At 36.8% G+C, this 26114-nt stretch overlaps 1 protein-coding gene and 1 pseudogene across 1 annotated transcript in view; one reads left to right on the top strand and one right to left on the bottom strand.

The window, feature by feature from the left end:
• ABCB5 (ATP binding cassette subfamily B member 5) overlaps window positions 1–26114 on the bottom strand; it is a 115091-nt gene that overhangs the window by 40689 nt on the left and 48288 nt on the right. Inside the window, 6 exon segments of the mRNA XM_068972746.1 lie at window positions 812–895; window positions 8268–8345; window positions 8529–8633; window positions 9565–9708; window positions 17930–18070; window positions 20745–20906. Of these exon segments, the coding sequence (XP_068828847.1) occupies window positions 812–895; window positions 8268–8345; window positions 8529–8633; window positions 9565–9708; window positions 17930–18070; window positions 20745–20906 (714 nt within the window).
• On the top strand, window positions 23275–24045 carry LOC138080159 (mitochondrial glutathione transporter SLC25A39 pseudogene; annotated as a pseudogene).

The following is a 26114-nucleotide window of genomic DNA, read 5'->3' as shown; positions in this document are numbered from 1 at the left end:
GAAAAAGGAAAGTTTGTAACTCTGGTAGAATTCTTATTTTAACAAAGAGATCAAACATTTTATCTCACTTAAATTCAAAGTGGGAAAATTTTGTTTTACATTTCTTTTCTCAATCATAGTTGAAACTCCACATGTAATAAAAGATTAATTTTATTAAAATAACTGGATGAAAGCTAATAAATTCCTCTTTATCTCTTCCATCCTATCCTTCTCCCCATACTTATTTTCGCATCACTTTGACATACGTTATGCTAGTTATTCTGTCATTGATTTTGAATATTGTGCATCAGTGTACATTTTATTTACACATATTATGACCAGTCATGATTACACATAACTCTTTAACTTGATCTGTATAACAACAGCACAGAACCATTTCCAGATACAGATGAATTTAACTTGTTACATATTATTTAAATGAGATTTTATTTTCTGGGGGGAAAGAAAAATTAAACTTGCTTCTTTTAAAACTTCCAAGTTATTTGTGTGTTTTAATTTTGTTACTTTATCTTATATTACTATCTAATTCTGAGCTTTTTTGTCTAACTCATTCTTGGTATTTTCTGTGGTCCTCTGGTTATCCTATTATGTGTCCTAAATGCCCTTTATTTTTAGTTAAAAATGTCCAGAACTGAAACGCTTCCTTATATCTTTCATTGAGAGCTCCCTGTTAGCCCTGAGACTTACCTGGTCTCCTTAATGATGTGGGTCATCTCAGCGTAGCTCACATATAGGCAAAGACACATATGTGTACATGCACTCATGTGTAACACAAATATACACCATTTAAAAATAAAAGCAATATACATACTCCTTGGATTTGTGCTATATCTATGGCTAATATTGTTGTCAAGGCTCCTGTGGTGTTTTCTTTATCATCAAACCAGGAAATATCCTAAAGAAAAGAGAGAATTAAAATGGTTATCAAAAAATTCTTTGACTTGTGATTGTGCTGTATTAACTTCTGCTCTGTGCCTATTTGCTCAGTCATGTCCGACTCTGCAACCCATGGACTGCAGGCTGCCAGGCTCCTCTATCCAAGGGGATTCTCCAGGGAAGAATTCTGGAGTGAGTTGTCACGCCCTTCTCCAGGAGATCTTCCCAACCCAGGGATCGAACCCAGGTCTCCCGCATTCCAGATGGATTCTTTACTGTCTGAACCCCCAGGGAAGCGCTATATTAACTTTGAAAGCATTTATTTGCCTGCCTCTTTACTCACAGGCACTTAAAATTTGTGGAGCAAATAAATTTTTTTTCTTACTTCACGAAGATCTATATGTAGATAAAAACTGAAGAACTTAAGCCCAACAGCTTGGACTCTTTACCATGCTACAACACTATATAATAATCGGTGTTTAAAATGATCATTTTGAACCACCAAGTAATTTATAATTTTACTGCACAAGTAATTTTTGTGGAGAGCAGATTTTACTAAAAAAGTAAGGTAATGCACAACACACCTTAGAAATATTTCCAAACTTTCTATCTAAACTTAGAAATGATTAAAAAAAAATCTGTTTCCTTCTCTTCAGGACCTATATAGGCAAGATTTTCCCTGACACTTTACATTCCCACCTAGATCTTATAAGTACTGGACATTGTGAGAAGCTAAAGAGGCAGGCCTGCTGTAAAACCCCTGCAGCCAAAAAAGCATGCAATTTGATAGGTCAAAAATATACACAATAAAAGCATAATGTTATAACCAATTTCATTTTCAACATCAAATACAGATAGCACTTAGCACTTCTCAATTTTGAGCAATGCTGATTTTCTTTCCTTAGCTATTAAATGTTTCCTCCCATGCACTCAAACTACTTAAACCTCATATGGCTTAAAACTATGTGGAGACTGGCTCTAAAAATGACTGATTTTTAGTGAGTGAAGAGCAAAAGAATTCTTGAATTACTAAACCCAGCCAGGGCCCTGATGCCCAGGTAACACATTTCTGCCAACTAAGGAAACAAAAACAAGACAGATAGAAGGTGATGCATTAATCATGCTGCTATGTAAGAAGAAAGCCCCTGTGGAGGAATATGGGAGGGGTCGGGGATTGCAGTCCTAGCATGACATCACTACTCTGTAAACCCCTGGATTGAGAAGGTGTCCCAAACAAATTAGGGTCTAGATGTTCAAAGGACATTTTATAGAGATCACGATCTGCACTATACAGTAGCAGTGTTGAGAACAGAACCCCAGTCAAGAGCCTATCTTATTGTGAACACACATGAGTGGTAGTTTTAACTACAGCACTCCTGATCTAGAAGACATTACTTGGTTTTTATTGTATACTAGCAGGCTTGATCCCTGGGTTGGGAAGATCCCCTGATGAAGGAAATGGCAACTTAACTCCAGTATTCTTGCCTGGGAAATCCCATGGATAGAGGAGTCTGGTGGGCTACAGACCATGGGGTTGCAAAGAGTTTTGGACAGGACTGAGTGACTGAGCATGCAGTCATAGAATTTTATATATATATATATATATATATATATATATATATATATATACACATACATATATATATAGTTTACACTGTGTAATTATTTCTATATTTCACATGACATGGAATACCCAAAGAAGTTTTAGATACAATATAAAGTAAAAGTATAAAAAATAATTGATTATTTAATATTACATTTCTGTTTCTGTTGCTGTTGTTCAGTCGCCCAGTCATGTTGGACTCTTTGTGACCCTATGGACTGCAGCATACCAGGCCTCCCTGTCCCCCACCGTCTCCTGGAGTTTGCCTAAGTTCATGTTCATTGCATCGGTGATGCCGTCCAGCCATCTCATTCTCTGATGCCCTCTTCTCCTTCTGCCTTGATCTTTCCCAGCATCAGGGACTTTTCCAATGAGTCATCTGAATCAGATGACCAAAATACTGGAGCTTCAGGTTCAGCATCAGTGAATATTCAGGGTTGGTCTTTAAGACTGACTGGTTTGATCTCCTTGCTGTTCAAGGGACTTTCAGGAATCTTCTCCAGCACCACAGTTCAAAGGCATCAATTCTTTGGTGTTCTGCCTTCTTTATGGTCCAACTCTCATAACTGTATGTGACCACTGGGAATACCATAGCCTTGACTATACGTACCTTTGTTGGCAGAGTAATGTCTCTGCTTTTCAACACCCTGTCTAGGTTTGTTATCACTTTCCTGCCAAGAAGCAATCGTCTTCTGATTTCATGGGTGCAGTCACTGTCCGCAGTGATTTTGGAGCCAAATAAGAGGAAATCTGTCACTACTTCCACCTTTTCCCCTTCTATTTGCCATACAGTAATGGGGCTGGATCTTACTGGTTTTTAAAAGAATATTTAGTCTTAAGCCGGCTCTTTCATTTTTCTCCTTCAGCTTCATCAAGAGGCTGTTTATTTCCTCTTCGCTCTCTGCCATTAGAGTGGTATCATTTGCATATCTGAGGTTGTTGATGTTTCTCCCGCCTATCTTGATTCCAGTTTGTAACTCATCCAGCCTGGCATTTCTCATGATGTGCTCAGCATAGGTTAAATGAACAGGGTGACAGCAGACAGCTCTGTTGTACTCCTTTCCCCATCTTGAACCAATCAGTTGTTCCATACAGGGCTCTAACTGCTGCTTCTTGACCCGAATACAGTTTCTCAGAAGACAGGTAAAACAGTCTGGTATTCCCATCTCTTTAAGAGTGTTCCATATTTTTCATGATCCACACAGTCAAAAGCTTTAGTGTAGTCAATATAACAGAGATAGAAGTTTTTCTGAAATTCCCTTGCTTTCTCTATAATCCAGCGAATGCTGGCAATTTGATCTCTAGTTCCTCTTCCTTTTCTAAACCCAGTTTGGACATCTGGAAGTTCTTGGTTTGCATAATGCCAAAGTCTAGCATGCAAGATTTTAAGCATGACCTTACTAGCATGGGAGATGAATGCAATTGTCTGATGGTTAGCACATTCTTTGGTACTACCCTTCTTGGGAATTGGGATGAGATTGACCTTTTCCAGTCCTGTGGCCACTGCTGGGTCTTCCAGATTTGCTAACATAATGAATGCAAAACCTTGATGGCATCCTCCTTTAGGGATTTAAATAGTTCTGCTGGAATTTCATTGCATCCACTAGCTTTATTAACAGCAGTGCTTCTTAAGGCCCACTTGACTTCACACTCCAGAATGTCTGACTCTGGGAGACTAACCACATCATTGTAGTAATCTGGTTCATTAAGGTCATTTTTTGTACAGTTCATCCATGTATTCTTTCCGTCTCTTCCATCAGTGGTAGGGGCATAAACTCAAATTACCCTGATGGTGAATGGTTTGTCTTGAAAACGAACCAAGATCATTCTGTCCTTTTTAAGGTTGCACCCAAGTACTGTATTTCAGACTCTTGCTGATTATAAGGGTCACTCTGTTTCTTCTCTGGCATTGTTCGCCCACAGTAGTAGATATAATGGTCATCTGAATTAAATTTGCCCATTCTTGTCCAGTTTAGTTTGCTGATTCTTAGGATGTCGATGTTTTTACCATCTCCTGCTTGACCATATCCAGTTTTCCCATACAATACTGTTCTTTGCTGCATCAGATTTTACTTGCGTCACCAGACACATCAACAACTGAGCATCATATCCGCTTTGGCCCAGCTGTTTCATTCACTCTGAGCTATTGGTAATTCTCCCCCACTCTTCCCCAGTAGCATATTGGACACCTTCAGACCTGGGAGACTCATTTTTAGGTGTCATATCTCTTTAAAAGGCCTTTTATACACTTCATGAGGCTCTCATGGCAAGTATACTGGGGTGGTTTGCCAACTACTCTTGCCTGGGAAATCCCACGGACAGAGGAGTCTGGTGGGCTACAGTCCATGGTGTCATGAAGAGTTTTGGACATGACTGACTGAGCATGCACAAACACAATTATATGTGTATATATGTGTGTGTGTGTGTGTGTATGTGTATATATATATATATATATGTATATATATAGTTGACACTGTGTAATTATTTCTGTATTTCAGCATGACATGGATTCTATAGTATAGAGTCTATAGAATCAGGAGTGTAGTATTAAATAATAAATTCTTTTTTATACTTCATATTGTATCTAAAACTTCATTGGGTATTCCATGTCATGCTGAAATATAGAAATAATTACACAGTGTAAACATTCCTGATTCTATAGTATAGTAATTGCTCTAATACGTAAGGCAAAGGATACATATATGACTAGTCTTAGTCCTTATCTGATGATGTTCAATCAGCAAGATATCCAAACTTGCTTTTCAACAAGTCAGCAATTATTCACTCTAGGGTTTGCTTTTCAGCATAGGCCCTATATGGTAAAACATTTAGCAGAGTTTCTGGAACACAGCTGGTATTGAGTAAAAATTAGCTTGCTTCTTATCTTTCTGATGATAAAATGATTCTAAGTTAGGCTAAGATCCCCTGAAGAAGGGAGCAGCTATCCACTCCAGTACTGTGGCCTGGAGAATTCAATGGACTGTACCCTCCATGGGGTCACAAGGAGTTGGACATGACTGAACAACTTTCATTTTCATTAAGTTTTCTGATACTAGAAAACCCATTTTCCTGCCAATAATTCTAATAGAAGTAAAAATCTACAGCAGTGGCATTGTAAGTGCTTGGTATGTTTTTGCTTATTTAATCATCACAAGTATAAGACAGATACTATGATTATCCATATTTTATAAATGAGAAGAAGGAGGAACTGAGAGATTAAGTAACTTGCCCAAGGTCAAACAGCTGGAAAGAACTGAGGCCAGGATTTAAACCTAGGCAACCAAATGCTAGAATTTTTAATCAAAACCCTTTTCGGCCTCCCATCTAACTGAAGCATTACAGTTGAGTTTCATGATATGTTTTTCCTGCTTCAGGATTTGTTACCTCAAATCTTTTTGGAGATTCCTTAGTGATCTCCACTAACGCCATCTTCTAATGATTTAGACCTCCCTCCTGCCCACCCCCCGTGCCAAATTCAGTTTAGAGAGAAATAGGCAAAAATAAGCTTTACATCTTTTAAAAAGCCAAATAGATCTATAGGCTAATATTTATCGTTTTGTGCTCACTTGGTCATGTCCAGCTCTTTGTGACCCCTGTGGGATTCTCCAGGCAAGAATACTGGAGTGGGTAGACTTTCCCTTCTCCAGGGGATCTTCCCAACCCAGGGATCAAACCCAGATCTCCCGCATTGCAGGCAGATTCTTTACTAGCTGAGCCATAAGAGAAGCCCTTAAACATAATAAACAATGAGTTATTTATAACCACTGAAATCAGCAACAATTTGAACATTCTTTTCAACTGGAAGGATCTCAAGTGATCAAATAAAATAGCAATTTTATACCTACAAAAAGACCACACCTGATTCCATAAATACCTCAACTTCAACTGAAGTTTCAAAATGGTTATAAAAAGCACTGCAAGTTTCAGCATGCTTTCTAAGACTTAAAAAAAAAAAAAACAACTTTATCTTAGGGGAAAAAACAAGTAACAGAAGTTAGGGCAAAGCTGTACATTAGGAATTTCCCTTACTAACAGACAAAAGTGAAATTTCTAAGACATTTATGAAGAAAAGGCCAATTACATTACTCCTTTTTTCCAATTTAAAAAAAGCAAATAAGCAAAAAGAGTGCTGAAGAATGAAGAGGGAAATCAAATGGTAAACTGAAAGGGGCTCAGTTGAATTTATGGGAGAAATGAATAACATCTGCTGAATAGCACAGTTTCTATTTGTGTCTTTGTATGTTCTGAAGAAAGAGAGCTTATAGTTTACAGGTAGGTGTATTCTCATGGGCAGACACTACTTAATCCAAGAATGTTACTCTCCTTGTGGTCACATGGCTAATGCTAAGCAGAGGATTAATGTCCAGTATCAGCCATCAGGATACTGGATTAACAATATCTACTGGTTAAACTGGCTTATGGCCTTTAGGATATGCCACCAAAAGCATCCTGTAAACCTCTAGAAAGAAGTTCAAAGTAATAATTGGAAAAGTTAAAATTTATATTCTTCTATTTAAGATATTCAGAAATTCAGGGAACATTTTCAAAAGTTCCTGGAAATTGAAAACAAATGTCCTTGAATGTGAGAAAACATAAATACACAAAGAAAAACAAAAATGAGCAGAAATTTTCAACAAATGTGAAACACAGTAGTAGCCAAATAAAATCACACCTAATTTCATCAAAGATCTGAGGTAAAAACATAAACTATTCATAGGAAAAAAAAGTAGAAGCTTAATGAGAATTACACAAGATGTGCAATCTTTAAGTCATTTTATGATCCATCAAGTAGATTTTTGTTTTTCTGGACTGAGTGCTTCCAGTTCTCTCTAATAGGACATTTTGAGAGAGGATGTTAGGTACCAACTGCTTCCAAGCATCAGGTTGCTTGGAAACTCACTCTTTTTTTTTTTTTTTTTAATCTGTAATCCTCTAACAGCACACCAAGGTGGAGGAGTTTTGTTACTCAGCAGTCCTTTGAGCACTGCTGCTAAAAGTCACAAGATGTAAAAACTGGTTTTGATGACTCGGCTGGAGGGATAGTATCTCTACTTTTGAAAAGAAATGACCCTGGCAGGAAGCTATTTACTCCTGCATGGTGAGGTCCGGTGACAGAAAGTGTGGCAAAGGGCTTCAAATGATTACTGGCTTTCAGGGTAACCCAATACACCTCAGCCTCCTGAAAGAATTTTAGAGGTGCCAATCTGAGACATTCCTGCCATTTGCCCTCACGACTCACTTTTCAAGATTATTATTTGATTCACCTATTTTTAGTTATTTCATAGGTGTGAATGATTATATGTCACAAGCTAGACAGATGTTATCTGAATTCAGTACTCTTCTGATGCGGGCAGAAAGAATGACTGCTTTAAGAAGCAGCAGTGAATGAGCACTATGAGAAATTAACTCCTCTTTTTTCAACATGTTCCTCGAGATACTGTAGTTTTTAACACTCCTTTTCAGTTTTAAGTTAGCCTTCCATTCTGATTCTAGAACACTATACATTGAAAGAGATTTGTCAAGATAAATGCAAGGAAGAAGGAGTGAACTCTAAATCTTGTTTTCTGTAAGTTGCATTTTTGAACATAACAGTTTTTTACTTGCTTCTGTTAGGAAAGTTCACCACAAGAATTCTGATGTTAGATGCTGCTTGGGACACAAAAAGGATGCTTTTAAATGATCAAAGGAAAGGTTATGTCAAGAAAATGTTTCTGAAGAAAAAACTAAAAACTAGAATATTTAAAAACACATTTTAAATAAAATAAGATAAAAATAACTAACCACCAACCTGAGATAACATGGCTTTAAATGCCAAGTGTCTTAATCTCATGGTTAAGATTTCCCCTGCTCTGCCATAAAATAATCCCTGGAAAAGAAACAAACAAAAGTTTACATTTATTCTTAACTGTCTTTTCCATTGCTTTGGAATATTTAGTTACTATATTTACATATTTGTATTTTATTTAGTTATATCTAGTTACTATTTTTAACTCAAATAGGATGACACAAAACAGTAATCACGTACACAGTTAATTCATTAAAAGCTTACCTGAATAAAATAACTGACAAAGCAAATAACACCCAAAATTACAAATATCATGGAATAAATTTCTGCATCATGTTTTAATGTGGTTTTATCATCATTTTCAAACATCTGAAAAGGAGTAGATTTTTAAAATCAGGTGATTGGAGGAGAATATAAAAGAAAGAAAAAAACTAAAATATCTATTCATCAGGATTTAAAAAATGAATTTCAACATAATAATTTCCACATAATTCTGGGGAAAAATGCATCTTATTCTGTCCTCTACATTCATTACATAAAATAAAAAATAACACTACTTTAATGAAAAATAGCTTGTCATAAATCCTCTCACTTAAGGTATATCAATAAGGGACCAGACAAATGAGCCCTCTATCTGCTATTAATATCACTGTATATTTTCAAAGAAACTATTGAAATATTATTTCTAATAACTCAGGTTTCTTAATATTCCCCTATTCAGAGTACCACCTGCAACATGAGACCTTTAACATGTCTCTAGAAATTGTTCCTAAAATTAGTAACTATACATATATTGGCATCTATGTTGACACAGTGTCAACAGTCTTGGACTGTTGCTGTTGTTAAAACTGAAGACTTAACATGGCTCTAATAAGATCCTTGAAATCATCAGCTCTCCTGGGTCCGCAGCACAGTCCCGAACTCCTTATTTCCTCTTTCTGACTGGTAATAAAAAATGGTCATTGTTCAGACCAGTTGACAGAAAGAGTAGTCGTATTTGTCTCTTTTATTACTTCAGTGTTTTGGAATGCTGATACAGCACTGGAGTCAGAATTAGAAAACAAAGCAATTTCTTTACTGATTGCCAGATTAACAAGGTACAGCCCAACACTTCACAATAGAGGCTGGCTTATCCCCTGAGAACATTAGCTAACCTTTCTATCATGGATCCCACACTAGGGGTGACCCACTACACGTCTCAATTTTCCCCTTGTTGAGTTTTAAAGTACCCAAGGTCTGTTCTCTCAGGTCACACTTCATTTAAAATGGTTAAAAATATTAGAGAATTAGCTTTACTTACAGTTACAATTTTTGCAAAGATGATGGAAAATATTGGATGAACAGTTCCATTTAAAACAGAAGCCAGTGTCCCCAGAACCACAGAAGGCCATTCAGGCTTATATAATTTAAAAATTTTTAATAGAGAAACTTCAGGAAGATTTGTCTATAGATAAAATGAAATACTTTGTTTATAACCCCAGTTTGGGAGCATAATGGAATCTAAAGAAGTTAGCCCATCTTGAATAGATCTATAATATAAAATATCAAATATAATAGGTAATAGAGAAGAAAGCAGAATTTCTCTTAGAAAAAATTTACTGCCTATAATACTGATAATGATATAAAAACATAAAATAAATTTTATACAAAAGTGACTGTGCAACTTATCACCTTTTGGCATTTCACTCAGTCACTATCATTAAAAAAGTATAAATTAACACACATGTGCTGATAGCTAAGACTTTAGAAGAAATGACAGGCATATTTTCCTTTACACCTGTTAAACTGGATTGAATATCATGCCCTAGAATAGGACAAAATCTAGATGGGAACTAAGCATAGACAGAAGGTAAAAATTTTTCTAGCATTTTAAGCTTGAAAGTTTTCTAGTTTCATGACTATTTATGGAAACATTTTTCTAATACCTTGGTTAAAAGCTTGTTTTGGGGTTCTCAATTATAAGTTAATTGCTGCAATATCTGAGTATGTTACTTACAATCACCATGGTTCACTTTCCTTATCTTTTTGAGGAAGATAAGAGTTCCTATCTTACAGGACTGATGTTTTTTTAGTTTTTATTTTATATTGAAGGATATTTGATTCACAATGTTGTGTTAGTTTCAGACGTACACTAAAGTGATTCAGTTATACATATATCCATTCTTTTGCAGACTCTTTTCTTGTGTAAGTTACTACGGAATAGTGAGTAGAGTTTCCTGTGCTATACAATAAGGCCTTGTTGATTATTATTATATATAGTAGTGAGTATATGTCAATGCCAGACTCCTAATTTATCCCTCCCCCATACATTTCCCCTTTTATTTTCTAAGTCTGTGAGTCTGTTTCTGTTTTGCAAATAAGTTCATCTGTATCAATTTTTTTTTAGGTTCCACATATAAGTGATATCATATAATATTTGTTTTTCTCTGATTTACTTCACTTAGTATGATAATCTCTAGGTCCGTCTGTGTTGCTGCAAATAGCATTATTTTATTCATTTTTATGCTGAGTAGAGGATTGTTTTCAGAATTAAGCTTAACTCAGTATTTGCACACAATAAATACCCAATTTCAACAACCTTGGATATGCAGATACCACTCTAAATGGCAGAAAATGAAGAGGAACTAAAGAGCCTCTTGATGAGGGTGAAAGAGGAGACTGAAAAAACTGGCTTAAATTCAACATTTAAAAAACTAATATCATGGCATGAAGTTCCATCACTTCACAGCAAATAGATAGGGAAAAAATGGAAGCAGTGACAGATTTTCCTTTCTTGGGCTCTAAAATCACTGTGGATGGGGACTGCAGCCATAAAACTAAAACACACTTGCTCCTCAGAAGAAAAACTATGACAAACCTAGATAGCATATTAAAAAGCAGAGATACAACTTTGCTGACAAAGGTACGTATAGTCAAAGCCATGGTTTTTCCAGTAGTCATGTATGAATGTGAGAGTTGGACCATAAAGAAGGCTAAGTGCTGCAGAATTGATGCTTTTGCATTGTGGTGTTGGAGAAGACTTTTGAGAGTCCCTTGGACTGCAAGGAGATCCAACCAGTCAATTCTAAAGGAAATCAATCCTGAATATTCATTGGAAGGACTGCTGCTGAAGCTTACTTTGGCCACCTGATGCGAAGAACTGACTAGTTAGAAAAGATCCTGATGCTGGGAAAGATTGAAGGCAAAAGCAGAAGAGGGCAGCAGAGGATGAGATGGTTAGATAGCATCACGGACTCAATGGACATGAATTTGAGCACACTCTGGGAGAGGACACGGAGGCCTAGTGCACTGAAGTCCATGGGGTCCAAGACTCGGACATGACTTAACTACTGAACAACAACAATAAATACCAAATAAATGTTAGCTATTATTGATGTTATTGTGAAAGGAAGGATAATGTTATGAAAAATCTTGGGTCTTATACAGAGAATGAATATTGCAAATAATACTGGTGTCTGCCAGTCCTTCCTGATCCATGGAGGGTGCCATGGGGGAGGTAGTAGTCATGATGATCAGAGGATAAATAACATAATAATGATCTCTCCTTTCTCTTGTCTGGAATACCTAGGGGATTTATTTAAGAAACTTCAAAAATCTTGTGAATAAATTCTGCGGTGAGTAAGTCTTTTGAATAGAAATGTAGGTAGCAAACTACTAGGCATTTTATATGTTGAAACTTCCTCATGGCATTCACTGTTGAAGTAATGAAATTTATGAACCTGAAAACCAGGGAAAGATTTCAGGTAAGATATAAAATAGTATATAATTCTTGTTTTAATCTTAGCCTGGCAATTATAATACAAACTCTATTGTTTGAACAAAAGAACTTTTAAAATTCTAAAGCCTTTAAAGTCTATTTTCAGGATGGCTAAACCAAATTTATATTGGGGGATTCCCTAGTGGCTCAGATGGTAAAGAATCTGCCTGCAATGTGGGAGATCTGGGTTTGATCTCTGGGTCACAAAGATCCCCTGGAGAAGGAAATGGCAACCCACTCCAGTATTCTTTCCTGGAGAATCCCATGGACAGAGGACCTGATGGGCTACAGTCCATGAGGTTGCAAAAAGTCAGAAACGATTGAGCAACTAACACTTTCACTTAATAATTTGATTATCTATTATCTTCCTTTCTGAAGTTTTCTGAGGATTTTCATCATAAAGAGCTTCACTTTTCAGTTAGGTCACTGTCCAACAGAATATAGAGAAATTTTAAAAGTTCCATTCCAACTCTTTGTGAAGTCCTAAACATGGATTTTCTTTTTTGCCAAACTGTCTACAAAATTATCTCATTTTGTAATGAAACTACAAGCATGTCCCAGGACACAATACCAGTACATTATAGAACCAGCTAATGTGAGAGGTCTATCAGCTTCTGTAGAATACCTTTTTACCTCTAAAAATATGAAAAAGATTGAAAAAAGGGTATTACTTAACTATTGCTATAAAGAGAGAAAAGAATAAATTGAAAGAAAAACAAAGTGAAAAATTTTAGTAAGATCATGAGAGTCTGGACTACTTAACTGTGTTACAGGTTATATTAATAGTGTGTTTTTAAGAGAACTTTATACAAAAATATATGAAATTAGAGTCATTTTATAAAGAGATATGGAAAGATTTTTAAAAGTTAAAAAAACTCTTAAAAATTTAAAATTTAATCGGATATATTTTAAAGCTTTATTGAGTTATAATTTTCATACAAGCTACACTTATATAAAGTGTACATTTTCATAAGATTAGACTTCAGTACACACCCATGAAACTATCACCACAGTCAACATAATGAACATACTCTTTACCCTGGTAAGTTTCCTCTTGATTTCTAATCCCTTTCTTCCACACTTCTCAGCTGCTAGTGCTCTTCCCCTACAACCACTGATATATTTTTGTCAGTATAGACTGCTTTGCCACAGTCAACATAATGAACATACTCCTTACCCTGGTAAGTTTCCTCCTGATTTCTAATCCCTTTCTTACACACTTCTCAGCTGCCCGTGCTCTTCCCCTACAACCACTGATATATTTTTTTCACTATAGACTGCTTTGCAATTTCTAGAGTTTTATTTAATATATATAAATTAAATCACATAGTATGTACTCTTTTCATGTGGCTTCTTTTTGTTCAAAATAACTGCTTTGAGATTTATTCATGCTATTCTATGAATTAATATTTCATTCATTTTCATTGCTGAGAAGTGTTTCATTGTTTGGATATACCACAGTTTACCTCTTGACATAAATTGGATTATCCCAAGTTATGGGCTATCACAAATAAAGCTGCTATCATTAACATACAAGACTTTGTGTGGAGATATGATTTCATTTCTCTTGAGTGAACACCCAGAAGGGCTTCCCTGGTGACTCAATGGTGAAGAACTCTCCTACCAATGCAGGAGACGCAGGTTTGATCCCTGGATTGGGAAGATCCCCTGGAGAAGGAAATGGCAACCCAGTCCTATATTCTTGTCTGGGAAATCCTATGGACAGAAGAGCCTGGAGGACTGCAGTCCATGGGGTCAAAAAAGGGTTGGACATGACTTAGAAAACTAACAACAACAACAATAAAACCTAGAAAAAGAATGGCTGGGTCATAGTAGGTGCATGTTTAACTTTTAACGAAACTACTGAACTATTTTGCCAAATTGGGATTACTGCTTTTCATTCCCGCTAGCAAAATGTAGGGTTCCAGATGCTCCACATCACCATCAATAGTTGGTACAGTCTTTTTAGATTTAACTATTCTAAAAGGTGTATCATGACATCTCAATTATAATTCATTTGTTCTTCTCTAATGCCTAATGAAGGACAGGGAAGCCTGGCATACTACAGTCATGGGGTTGCAAACAGTTAGATAAGACTGAGTAATTAAACAATAACAATGCCTAATGATGTTAGGCATATTTTCATATGCTCATTTCCCATATGCATATCTTCTTTGTCAAAATGTCTATTAAAATATTTTTCCCATTTTCCTATTGGGTTTTTGGTATTCTTATTACTGTGCTTTGGGAGTTCTCTGTATATTCTGGATACAAGTCCTTTATCACATATGTGACTTACAAATATTTTCTTACAGTTTATAGTCTATTTTTTCATTTCTTAAAAAGTTTTACTGGGAATTTCCTGACAGTCCAGTGGCTAGGACACTGTGCTTTCACTGCCAGGGCCTGGGTTTGGTCCCTAGTCAGGCAACTAAGATGCTGCAAGCCTTGTGATGCAGCCAAAAAAAAAAAAAAGTTTTACAAATAGAAATTTTCTTCATTTTGAAGTCTAACTTATCTATCTTTCTCTTTTACAAATTGTGATTTTTGTGTTGTAGCTAAGAAATCTTTACTTAACTCAAAGCCATAAAGATTTTCTACTATATTTTCTTATGAAAACTTTCTATTTTTAGCTTTTCAGTAAGGTCTGAATTCAATTTATAGTTAATTTTCATCTGTGTTTTGAAGAATGGACTGAAGATGATTCTTTTGGATACATAGGTATTTCTTTCAGCATCTTTTCTTATAAAGACTATATATTTTTGAGGCTTCCCTGGTGGCTCAGTGGTGAAGAATCTGCCTGCCAATGCAGGAGACACAGGTTTGATCCCTGGTTAGGGAAGATCCCACATGCCGCTGAGCAACTGGGCCCATGCTCCATTAACTAGCCTGTACTATAGAGCCCAAGAGTCACAACTACTGAGCCCGGGTGCTAAAACTATTGAAGCCTGCACACCCTAGAGCCTGTGCTCAGCCACAGGAGAGGCCACCGCAAAGGGAACTCCATGCACAGCAACTAGAGTAGCTCCCACTTGTGGTAGGTAACTGGAGAAGAGTCTCCGCCCAGCAATGAAGACTCAGCAACCAAAATAAACATAAAATTGAAAAAGACTATATATTCTATATTAAATTGCCTTTGCACTTTCGTCTAAAGAGCTGACTATATGTGTGTGGGTCTAATTCTTGATTCTCTCTATTCTGTTCTATTGATCTATTTCTCTATTTTTGTTCTAATAGCACATTATTTTGATTACTATAGCTTTATATTAAAAATTGGAATTAGTAATTATAAATCCTACAACTTTGTTCTTTATAAAAGTTGTTTTTCTCTTTTTATCTTTTTGAATTTCCATTTAGAATCAGTTTGCCAAATTCTACAAAAAGTCTGCTAAGATGTTGACTGGGATTGCTTTGAACTATGGACCCAATTTGGGAAGTAATGACTTCCAAATAATGTTGAATCTTTTTATTCTGAAGCTCAGACCCTCCCCCGGCATCCTAAAGGACAGATTTCAAGTAAACTTCACCAGCAAGGTACCTTGGTATCTTCTTTGTTAGCCACTGAGTCATTTAGTTGCAGGGACTAAAGAGGGCTCTTCCTTGGGTCTCTGTTTCACCCCAGGGATAGTGGTTGGCACTTTTTATCTGCTACCTCGGCATTCTTTAGTGTTCTCTTAATTTTAACTAACCAATTCCTATTACTTTAATTCCCTAATGATTTGTTACACTAAGCTGTCTCTGTTCAAATTGTATGGTTTCTGTCTTCTGACTCAACCCAACCTCCTATTAATTCTGTTCTAAAATCCTACTTCATATTTTCCATTTCATTATTTATTTTTATAGTTTCTGTTCACTTATCATTGCATTACTATAGTCTGAAAAAGTTATTTGCAAATATGGCCATGGAGCTGAAGTTTGGCTTGCTTCCCTTGGTAAGACTGTATCCTTCCTTCCAGGCTCTCAGCTTTCTACTCGCTACAGCACCAGGCACTGGTCACCAAGTCTGTAGTCTCCTTTTTCTACTACATAAAAAATAGATAATTAGTGAGGACATGCTATATAGTACAGGGAACTCTACTCAGTGCTCTGTGGCGATCTAAATGGGAAGGAAATCCAAAAAAGAGTGGCTGTGTGTATATGCATAACTGATTCACTTTGTAGTACAGCAGAAACTAACACAACATTGTAAAGCAACTAAACTCCAATTAAAAAAAAACAGAAACAAAAGAGGAGACGCATGACTGAAGCCCAGCTAACCACTTGGTACTTCTGCTCTGTTTCTAGTAGGTAGAGATATTTATCTTGTTTTGGAGCCTGGATATGTCTTATTGTTTCTTCCCTTTTTATGTTTTCTCTATCATTACTATGTGTGTGGAGCAGAGCAGTTGTATCAGAGTATAAATTTACCCTATCATTTTCTCTGTAAGTCTGAGTTGTTTTTTAATTTTATGATTTTCACCTTTATCAGATTTTAAAATTCCACTTTATACACCTAGTGAATTTTCAGACTTCAAGGTGGACTTTCATTCTGTTTTTAACAATTACAGTGGGAGGTTCAGTAGCTGTTAACAGATGTTTTAACATAGTGTTTTTTATACTCTTGCACAGCATTTCACAAATTCTTATACAGTATAAACTCTTTACTGTCTTATATTCAGGCCTTTTGCCATAGAGAAAATTACCTATGCTATTATTTACTTAATATTGTTCTTTTAATGTTTACATAAATGCATTTTTTAAATAAAATTAATAGATAAACAAACATACAAATGTGAATGCTATGTAGGATCACATACCTAAAAAGGGAAAAAAACTGCATCTAGAATTAAAAGCAACAGACTGGCAGTGCCAGAGAAAGGCAGAGGAGGAGGTTTGAGACAGGTCATCCCAGGGCTTTAGACAGATAATAGATGAGCCTGGGAAGCGTGGGCAGGAAGATGGCGGGAATGGCTAAGGGGTATTCAATCTCAAGTATTTGTCAACCCAAGGAGAAGAAGGGAACTCCAGTTTGTGAGAAATAGTGAGCCAAAGATAAGAGTGGATGATATGGGAGCTGGAGTTTAGGAAAACAGAAGCTAATATTCAGGGGCTGAGGTGAGAGACTTCATGGTGTATGAGTTTACAACTGAGAAGCAGCAGAAGGGCTGAGTGAGGTTGCCTGGGGTTGAGGAGAGAGCTGGACTTAGGGAATGAGGAGGCTGGAAGGATCACAGGCTGCGGTGAGATGGAACTAGGTTTTATGAAAGAATGCTGAGGGAAAGAGTTAGAGTGGAAGTTGAGGTCCAAAGAAGGTGCTGGGAATTTTAAGAAAAGGGAGGCTGAATGGGAAAGAGAAATTAGACTAGAGGTAAGAATGAAGACTGAAGAGATAATACAGAGAGTTATGAGACATAAGGAGGCTTAAAGGAGACTGATCTGGACTCAGGAAGAGCCTGGGGGTAGGTGTAGGGAAGCAAGCGTGGGAACAAGTACTCCTTGCCCAGCTGAGCAAAGCTATTAGGGTTGCACCCTGGGGTTGAAAGACTGGATCCTGTATGTGCTAGTGCTTATCTGCATCCAGTGTGTGGAGTGGATTTGGGTCTTAATCTGACTTAGATTGACCTTGAGCATCATTGTTAGTACCACACCACACGAGCCACTGTTTTAACCCATGGTTTGCCATATAGGAAAGGATTCTCACAAGATTTCTTGCCCCAATAATGACCTCTGACATTCAGTGCAGTCTTATTTGAAGGCTTCTTTCTTACAGTCACAGTGATGTTAGAGTGAAGTTCGGCAAAGACTTAGGTTTGGTAACCTAAGTGCTATAATAATATTTTATAATATATACATTCTAAATATATTATAAGGATTGTATCAAAATTCATTGGAGAACATGTTGGTAACTTGTTGATAGTTGACCCATTACCTCTTTATATTGGGTGGATTCCTCAACCTTGTCAGTCAAATCTGACTTCATGCTATTCACAGAGCACAGAGGAATTGAGCTGGTATCTTTTTCAGCAGAATAAGCCACCGATTCTATCTGTTCATCAGCTTTTTTAATATCCTTAAATGAAGAATACCCATGTTATCACCAGAATAATGCCTTAAAAATTCAAAGCAACTCTATTAAGCATCCCTCTAAAATTGTACTGCCTTTGTTATTGAAAGTGGTGTATTTCTGAGCAGTTCTTGCTGAAGTTTTTAGACTCAATACAGAACCAGTAAGTCCAATTCATACTAAAATGTTAGTGAGTGACAATAGCTTATTGTGTCTTTCCCCCCAAAGACCTGTATAATTAACCACAGAAAATAATGCCTTAATTAAAAACAATTATTCCTCTAGCAAGAACAGATCTTAGTAAAATGAGCTTTGTGAGGGCAATGACTCAAATATACTCTCTCTCTCTCTCTGATTCCTTCTTCCCAGCCTTTTCTGGAGCTTACAAATTTATAACATATAGTTAGGCACTCAAATGTGAAGCTGGCCCTAGGTAGGAGATAGATCTCAGGAGACAATAATATTTTGCAGGCTGGCCACTGCTGCCCATTCCAAACAAACTAAAAAGCAAATTTGGTGGGGTCAGCTCCAAAAGAATGAGAAATTCCAAAGACATCAAATTAACCTTAAAGAAATTGCTTAAATCATAGAATAGGATAAAGTTCTAAACCAGATTCCTCTAAGTCTAGTTTTTATTTTTCTTGCTACTCCAGGAAGTAAGGCCAGTTTTAGTGACTTCCTTATGAAGACATGGGAGGAGGGGTAAAGACAGAAACGAAGAGTTTGGTTAGGATGATGAAGGCCCAACCAGGGCCTTTATAACTTTGTAATACTTAAGAAAATCATGAATTGTCATAAACAGATTCATTTGGACACTACAGGCAATGGTAGCAAATAAGTCCATCCAGAGTTTCAGAACTGTGTTACTGTTTATGCAGATATCATGTATGTTATGTTTACTATATACAGTTTCCAGAATATTAGAGTTGTTCATTGAGTATTAATATTAAAAATTATATTATTATATCAAAATGAACATTATTTTAGATAATCAGAGAGTACTAATCCATTCTGAATAAGATTTTGAATAGAAGTTTTACACAGTTATACCATAAACACTCCATTTTTGTTTTCCTTACATTGTGGAGCTCTTTAACCTAACACCTAAAAATGGAGTTTTAGTTTGGCTATAATGAAATATGTGTTGCTTCAAAGAAAGATCTGTGTAGTAGTTTTTAAGAATCTTAAAATAGGGTTAGTTTGACTATAATTATTTCCTTTTATTTTTTACAATTATTAGTTTGAAAATATTGAAATTCATAAATTGTTAAGTTTACTATGGAATTAAAATCAGACAAATTCAACTGGCAAATAACACATAAATTTTATCTTTAAAGAAGAATATGGCCTAACATGAAATAAAATTGAAATACAGAAGTTTTAAAATTAATCAAGTGTGAGATTATATTTTCAAACATTTTATTTTCTCTCTCTCTTTTTAAAACTATCTTTGCTTGGTAGGTTGTGTTTAAAAATCCTTCATTCTAGCATATGGAGAAAGCTGGGGTCTGAAATTCTAAGTTTTGTGAGATATAGGCTCATAGCTTTCTAAATTTCCTAATTTGTGAAATAATAATGTTGATATAAAAAATATAGTCAGAAAATTAAAGAAGTAAAATAAACCAAAAAAAGGTTAATATTAGTTACCTGCAGAAGACCCCTTGGAAAGAGGGCTGCCTTCTTGACCAAGAGAAGAAGGCAGAATGAAGATAGCTAGAGCCTAATCACTACCACTTATGTTAATGTGCCCTAACAAAAAACTGAAATTCAGTTGGGTAGATCACATGACATGCCGAAATTTGGATCCCAAATTTGGGATTTGCCAGCTTGCCCCAGTATTGTCATGTATCCTCTTGATTACCTAACATAAGCTTTCCGGTATACCTGTGACAATGTGTATACACAGTATGGACATGTATTATACATCCTTTCATTTAGCAGATATTTTTTGAGTGCCCATTGTGTGTTAGGCACTGGGTTAGGCGCTTTCTACACAGGAAGTCTTAATCTTTACATGGTCTGATCTTCATTATCCAAATTTTCCATTATCCTAATTTTCCATTATCCTCCCAACACTCATTATTACTTTCTTCTCTCCTTTCTGTTGACCTGCAAACCAAGTTCCTTCTTACTTTCATATTACCTAGATTTCTTCTCCTTACCCTGCTGCTTGCCTGCAAGATTTCTTCATGAATCCTTTCATGGGATTCATGTCTCCAACAATCTTGCTTCTTATTTCTACAACTTGTAGCATCTGTATGCATGATTCTGCATTTTACCTCTGTAGCTAAGTAAGTTTTAAGCCTTTAAGTAGGGACTGTGTGTTATAGGTCTTTGTGTTTTAACAAAAAGATCACAGTATACAGAGTTAGATTATTCTGGATCTGCCAGATACAAGCTTTGGAGCCTATTTGTTATCTGCATGGCAAATATTAGGTAAAAATACTATATATGTATGTATATATATTATATATATACCAATTAGTTCTTTAACTTTCACCATTATCTATAACAATGCTGAGGATATTAGACACACTGAATTTCTTAACTAAGGAACTATGAATATCCTTGATTGCCTCATGAAACATAAGATAATAATTCAGGACTTCTGTTTTCTAGCATGGCATGATCTCTGAAAAGTTAAAATAAGCAAACACAACATATGTCATGTAAACATTACCTGTGACATTGCAAGTGAATAATATAGACCCTGTTTTGCCATTAATTCAGCATGTGTCCCTTTTTCCACCACCATCCCATCTTTTATGGTCACAATCATATCTGCACTTCGAATCGTGGAAAGCCGGTGAGCTACTACAATTGTAGTCCGACCTTTGCTTGCCTATAAAGCAATAAGCATAGAAAATGAATGTTAGTAGGAAAAATAAACTTGGAATATTCAGGAAAACTTATACTATTATTTAAGTATAAAAGAATCTTACCTTTGGATATAGAAATTTGAAAACTTTAGCTGATTTGGAAGGCCAATAGAAATTAAAATTAAAAAGCAGGAAGTTAGATTCCAAATTGTTGAATTTATAAAACCATAGTAGGGCTTCCCTGGTGGCCCAGTGTTAAAGAATCCATCTGCCAATGCAGGAGACACGGGTTCAGTCCCTGGTCTGGGAAGATCCCACATGCTGCAGAGCGACTAAGCCTGTGTCCACAACTTTTGAGCCTATGCTCTAGGGCCCGTGAGTCACAACTACTGAATCCTCGCACCCTAGAGCCCATGATCCGCAAGAAGAGAGGCCACCACAATGAGGGCCTATGCACTGCAACTAGACAGTAGCCCCTACTCACTGCAGCTGCTTGCACTGGAAAGAAAACCCAGTGCAGCCAAAAATAAATAAATAAATACTTAAACACCGACACAGTATCTTAGAGCTGGAAAGAAAACTAAAGACTATTTAATCTGAGCCACCTAACAACTGCCTGGCTATCAGTAACTAAAAGTAACTAATTATTTCTTATTTTTCATCTCTAAACTAAAGGTACAGATTCAAGATAATATATGTTTTTGACTTTTTAACAAGTATTATGTATATACAGAAAAATGTAGCACAGCCAATATAGCTAAAATTTTATTATAAATTTATATGTAGTGTAATCTATAAAAATATTGAATCACTATGTTGTACAACTGAAATTATATAATACTGTAAGTCAAGTATATGTCAGTAAATTTTTCTTTAATGGTTTTAGAATGGTAAATTTAATGTCATGTATATTTTACCAGTGTTTCTTCTTGTCATGACCTCAATAACATTCTAATAATCAGACTGTAATTATTATTAAAAGCATCTAAACTTGTATCACAGTTAATCCACATCTTCTGTCACATAGATTAGATAGAGTAGTTATTACTGCCCTCAGCAGGCCTACCTATATTTTAGATCTTTTTAAAAAATAATATGAGATAATATGACTGGCACCAAATTGCCCTTGATTTTTTTAGTTTGAAAGCAGATCATCACACTGCATGAATAGCTAAACGAGCAATAAACTAGGAATGGAGCCCACTGTTTCAATTAAAACTCACAATACAGTTACTCTGACATATATATTGATGGACATAATGTTGTTGTTTAGTTGCTAAGTTGTGTCTGACTCTTTTGTGACCCTGGGGACTGTAGCCTGCCAGGCTCCTCTGTCCATGGGATATTCCAGGTAAGAATACTGGAGTGGGTTCCCAGCTCCTCCTCTAGGAGATTTTGCTGACCCAGGGATCAAACCCATGTCTCCTACATTAGCAGGCAGATTCTTTACCACTGAGCCACCTAGGAAGTCCAACTTACTGTATTACATGCTAATTAAGTACAAATGGTAAACAATCTCATATATAGACTATAAAATATACCATGCTTATAAAGGAAAGTTTAATTTTTAATAATTTCTTCATCATTTGTGTTCTCTGGAGTCACAGTTCCTAGGTTTCAGTCTTTTTTCTGCCACTTTTTGGGTCTGCGATCTTAAGACTAGTTTCCTCATTTATTAAATGGGGTAAATTATGCTACCTATATTTTAGGGTTATCATGCAGATTAATGTTCTTGGTGAAGTGAAGTGAAAGTGAAAGTCGCTCAGTTGTGGAAGTATACTAATGCAAGTTTTTTTTGCTATATAAGAGGTACCAATATTCTTGGTACCATGCCTCAAAGATGGAAAGTTTGCAGTAAATAATAGCTTTTATACCATTAACTGTTTTCAGGCTGCAGACCCTTGACAATTTACTGAGGGCAAGCCCAATGTATTAACAGCTTGGGGTTTATAACACATGCATAAGTGTACAACACATGTATATTATTATTGTGCATGCTCAGTTGCCCCAGTCATGTCTGACTCTTTGTGACCCCATGAACTGCAGCCCACCAGGCTCCTGTGTCCTTGGAATTTTCCTGGCAACAATACTGGAGTGGGTTGCCATTTCCTACCTCAGGGGATCTTCCCTACCCATGTCTCTTGCATCTCTTGCTAGAAAATAATAATAATAATAGCTTGAAGGCCAGAAAGGGAGGAATGGAAGTAAGTTTTTTCTACTATATGTGAGGTGATATAATGTCATTTGAGGGTAGATGGTGATAAGTTAAAGGTACATACTCTAAACCTTAAACCTGTCACTGAAATAAAAAAGAGTTATAGCTAATATACTTACAAAAGAGATAAAATGGGATAATAAAAAGTATTCAGTTAATCCATGTAAAGGGAGAACATGAGGAAAACAGAAACAAGTGCAGCGGAAAACAGAAATAAGAGTAGAAAAAACAGCAAAGATTATCTATTTAATTTGGGTGGTTTAACCCTGGTGATGACTGTGCCAGCCACTGCCGCCTACTTCACCGCCCAGGACCAACTCAAGGCCTTCCTGTGTGGTCGAGCCCTGACCTCTGACCTCTACGCTCCCATGGTGGCTGGTGCCCTGGCCCGCCTGGGCACCGTGACTGTGATCAGACCCCTAGAGCTGGTGCGGACAAAGCTGCAGGCTCAGCACCTATCATACCGTGAGCTGGGCACCTGTGTCCGAGCAGCTGTGGCTCAGGGTGGCTGGTGCTCACTCTGGCTGGGCTGGGGTCCCACTGCCCTTCGGGATGTGCCCTTCTCAGCTCTGTACTGGTTCAACTATGAACTGGTGAAGAGCTGGCTGAGTGGACTCAGGCCAAAAGACCAGGCCTCCGTGGGCATCAGCTTTGTCGCTGGCAGCATCTCAGGGATGGTGGCGGCCACCCTGACTCTACCCTTCGACGTGGTGAAGACTCAGCGCCAGGTCGCGCTAGGAGCAGTGAAGGCTGTGAGAGTGATGCCCCCGTACACCGACTCCACGTGGCTGCTGCTCCGGAGGATCCTGGCCGAGTCAGGCACCAGGGGCCTCTTTGCAGGCTTCCTCCCGAGGATCATCAAGGCCACCCCTTCCTGCGCCATCATGATCAGCACTTATGAGTTGGGCAAAAGCTTCTTCCAGAGGCTCAACAGCAACAGCTTCTGAGCCCTTGAAAGGAGCGAGGGGACAAGGACCCTACCTCTTCCATGGACAGGGTGGGGCGGGAGGAGACTGAGCCTACCTAGTGCCTTTTCCTTCAGCACTGAGGGGAGGGGCCTCATTTCTCGTTCCACCCCACTCAGCCCCAGGGTAGGGGAATGCCCCTCTGCACCCACTCAGAGCACCTCCCCAACCCCCGACTGCTTCCTGCTGTTCCCCATTCCCCAGACAGAGAATCATCACTCTCTCCCCTCAAGTTCAAGACCAAATCTGCTCACTTCTCCCCTCATTTCCCTGTGGGTTTGCTGTAAGTGAGCCTGTCTCTAGGAGCCACAAAACCCTGGGCCTGGCGTAGTCTGCATGCACCCCTGTTAATTTGTTGAGTCTAAAGATGATAAACTTCTTTCCAGTGGAAAAAATAATAATAATAAATTGGGTGGTTTAGTCGCTAAGTCATATCTGACTCTTGTGACCCCACGGTCTATATCCTGCCAGGCTCCTCTGTTCATAGTGTTTTCCAGGCAAGAATCCTGGAGTGGTCTGCCATTTCCTTCTCCAGGGGATCTAATAATCACAGAAAATGTAAATAGTTTGAATGCCCCAATTAAAAGTCAAAGATTGTCAGACTGAGCACAAAACCAAGACCCAACTGTATGCCAGCTACAAAGAAACACATTTTTAAAATCAAGACACAAATAAGCCTACAGTAAAGGATGAAAAAAACATACCATGCTAACTCTAAGTAAAAGAAAGCTGGAGTGGACTGTATTATCAGTATTAGACAAAGAAAACTAAGGAGCAAAGGATATAACCAGAGTAAAGGAGCATATTCCATAATGATGGAGGGATCAATTAATCAAGAAGACCTGGTAATCCTGAATGTTTATGTACATCACAGCAGAGTTCCAAAATACATGACACCAAAATGAACATAGCTGCAAGGACAAGTCCAATCCACAATGAAAGATGGATAATTCAATAACTCTCCCTCAATTTATAAAGCAAGTACACAGACTATCTGTAAGGATAAAGAAGGCTTGAATAACACTATCAACCAATTTCCCATAATCAGTATTCATAGAACATTTGATCAACAACAGCAAATGCATATTATTTCCAAGTTTACATAGAATATTTACCAAGACAGACCATATTCTGTTTCTTAAAGCATCTTAATAAATTGAAGTCATACAAGTATGACTTTGTATTCAAATCATACAAAGTATGTTCTTTGACCACAATAGTATTAAATTAAAATTTAATACAGAAAGATCTTTGGAAACTCCTTAAATACTTGGAAACCAAATAACATTTTTCAAGTAAATGACCTCAGAGTCAACCTAAGAAAACAAAAAAGGGAAGAGATAGTTAAACTCAAAGTAAGCAGAAGAAAGGAAATAATAAAGATCCAAGCAGAAAACAGTTAAATATAAAGGAGGAAAATAAGTCAAAAAGAGAGACATCAGTATAAGAGAGACCAAAGATACACCCATACATATATGGAAAAACTGATTTTCTACAAAGATGTAAAGCTAATTCAGTGCAGAGATAAGCAGTCTTTTCAACAAATATTGCTGAAACAGTTGAAAGTTAATGTGCAAAGAAAATAAAACAAACCAAAAATAAAACAAACTTCAAACCATACATGGCACCATGTACAGAAATTAACTCAAAATTGATCATAAACCTAAATGTAAAAACTAAAACTATAATACTTCTTGAAGAAAAGCAGGGAAATAATGTTTTTGATCTTGAATTTGGCTAAAAATTTCTTAAGTAGAACACCCAAAGCTTGATTTATAAAGGGAAAAATGATAAACTAAACTTCATCAAAATCAAAGACTTCTGTTCTTTGGAAGATACTAAGAGGATGGAAAGACAAGTCTCAGATTAAAGAAATATTTTCCAGTTATCTGATAAAGTCCTTATATTCAGAATGTAAAGAATATATAAAGAAATCTCAAAACTCAATGACAAGAGATCAAATGACCAATCAAAAAATGGTATAAGCATAACACGTGAATGGAAACTTTAAAAAAGAAGAGATACGATTCATGCTGATGTATTGCAGAAGC

This window comes from Capricornis sumatraensis, chromosome 5, assembly GCF_032405125.1.
Source record: "Capricornis sumatraensis isolate serow.1 chromosome 5, serow.2, whole genome shotgun sequence".
NCBI lineage: Eukaryota > Metazoa > Chordata > Mammalia > Artiodactyla > Bovidae > Capricornis > Capricornis sumatraensis.
Note: the sequence above shows the minus strand (reverse complement) of the source record. Positions and strands in the feature narration are given on the sequence as shown.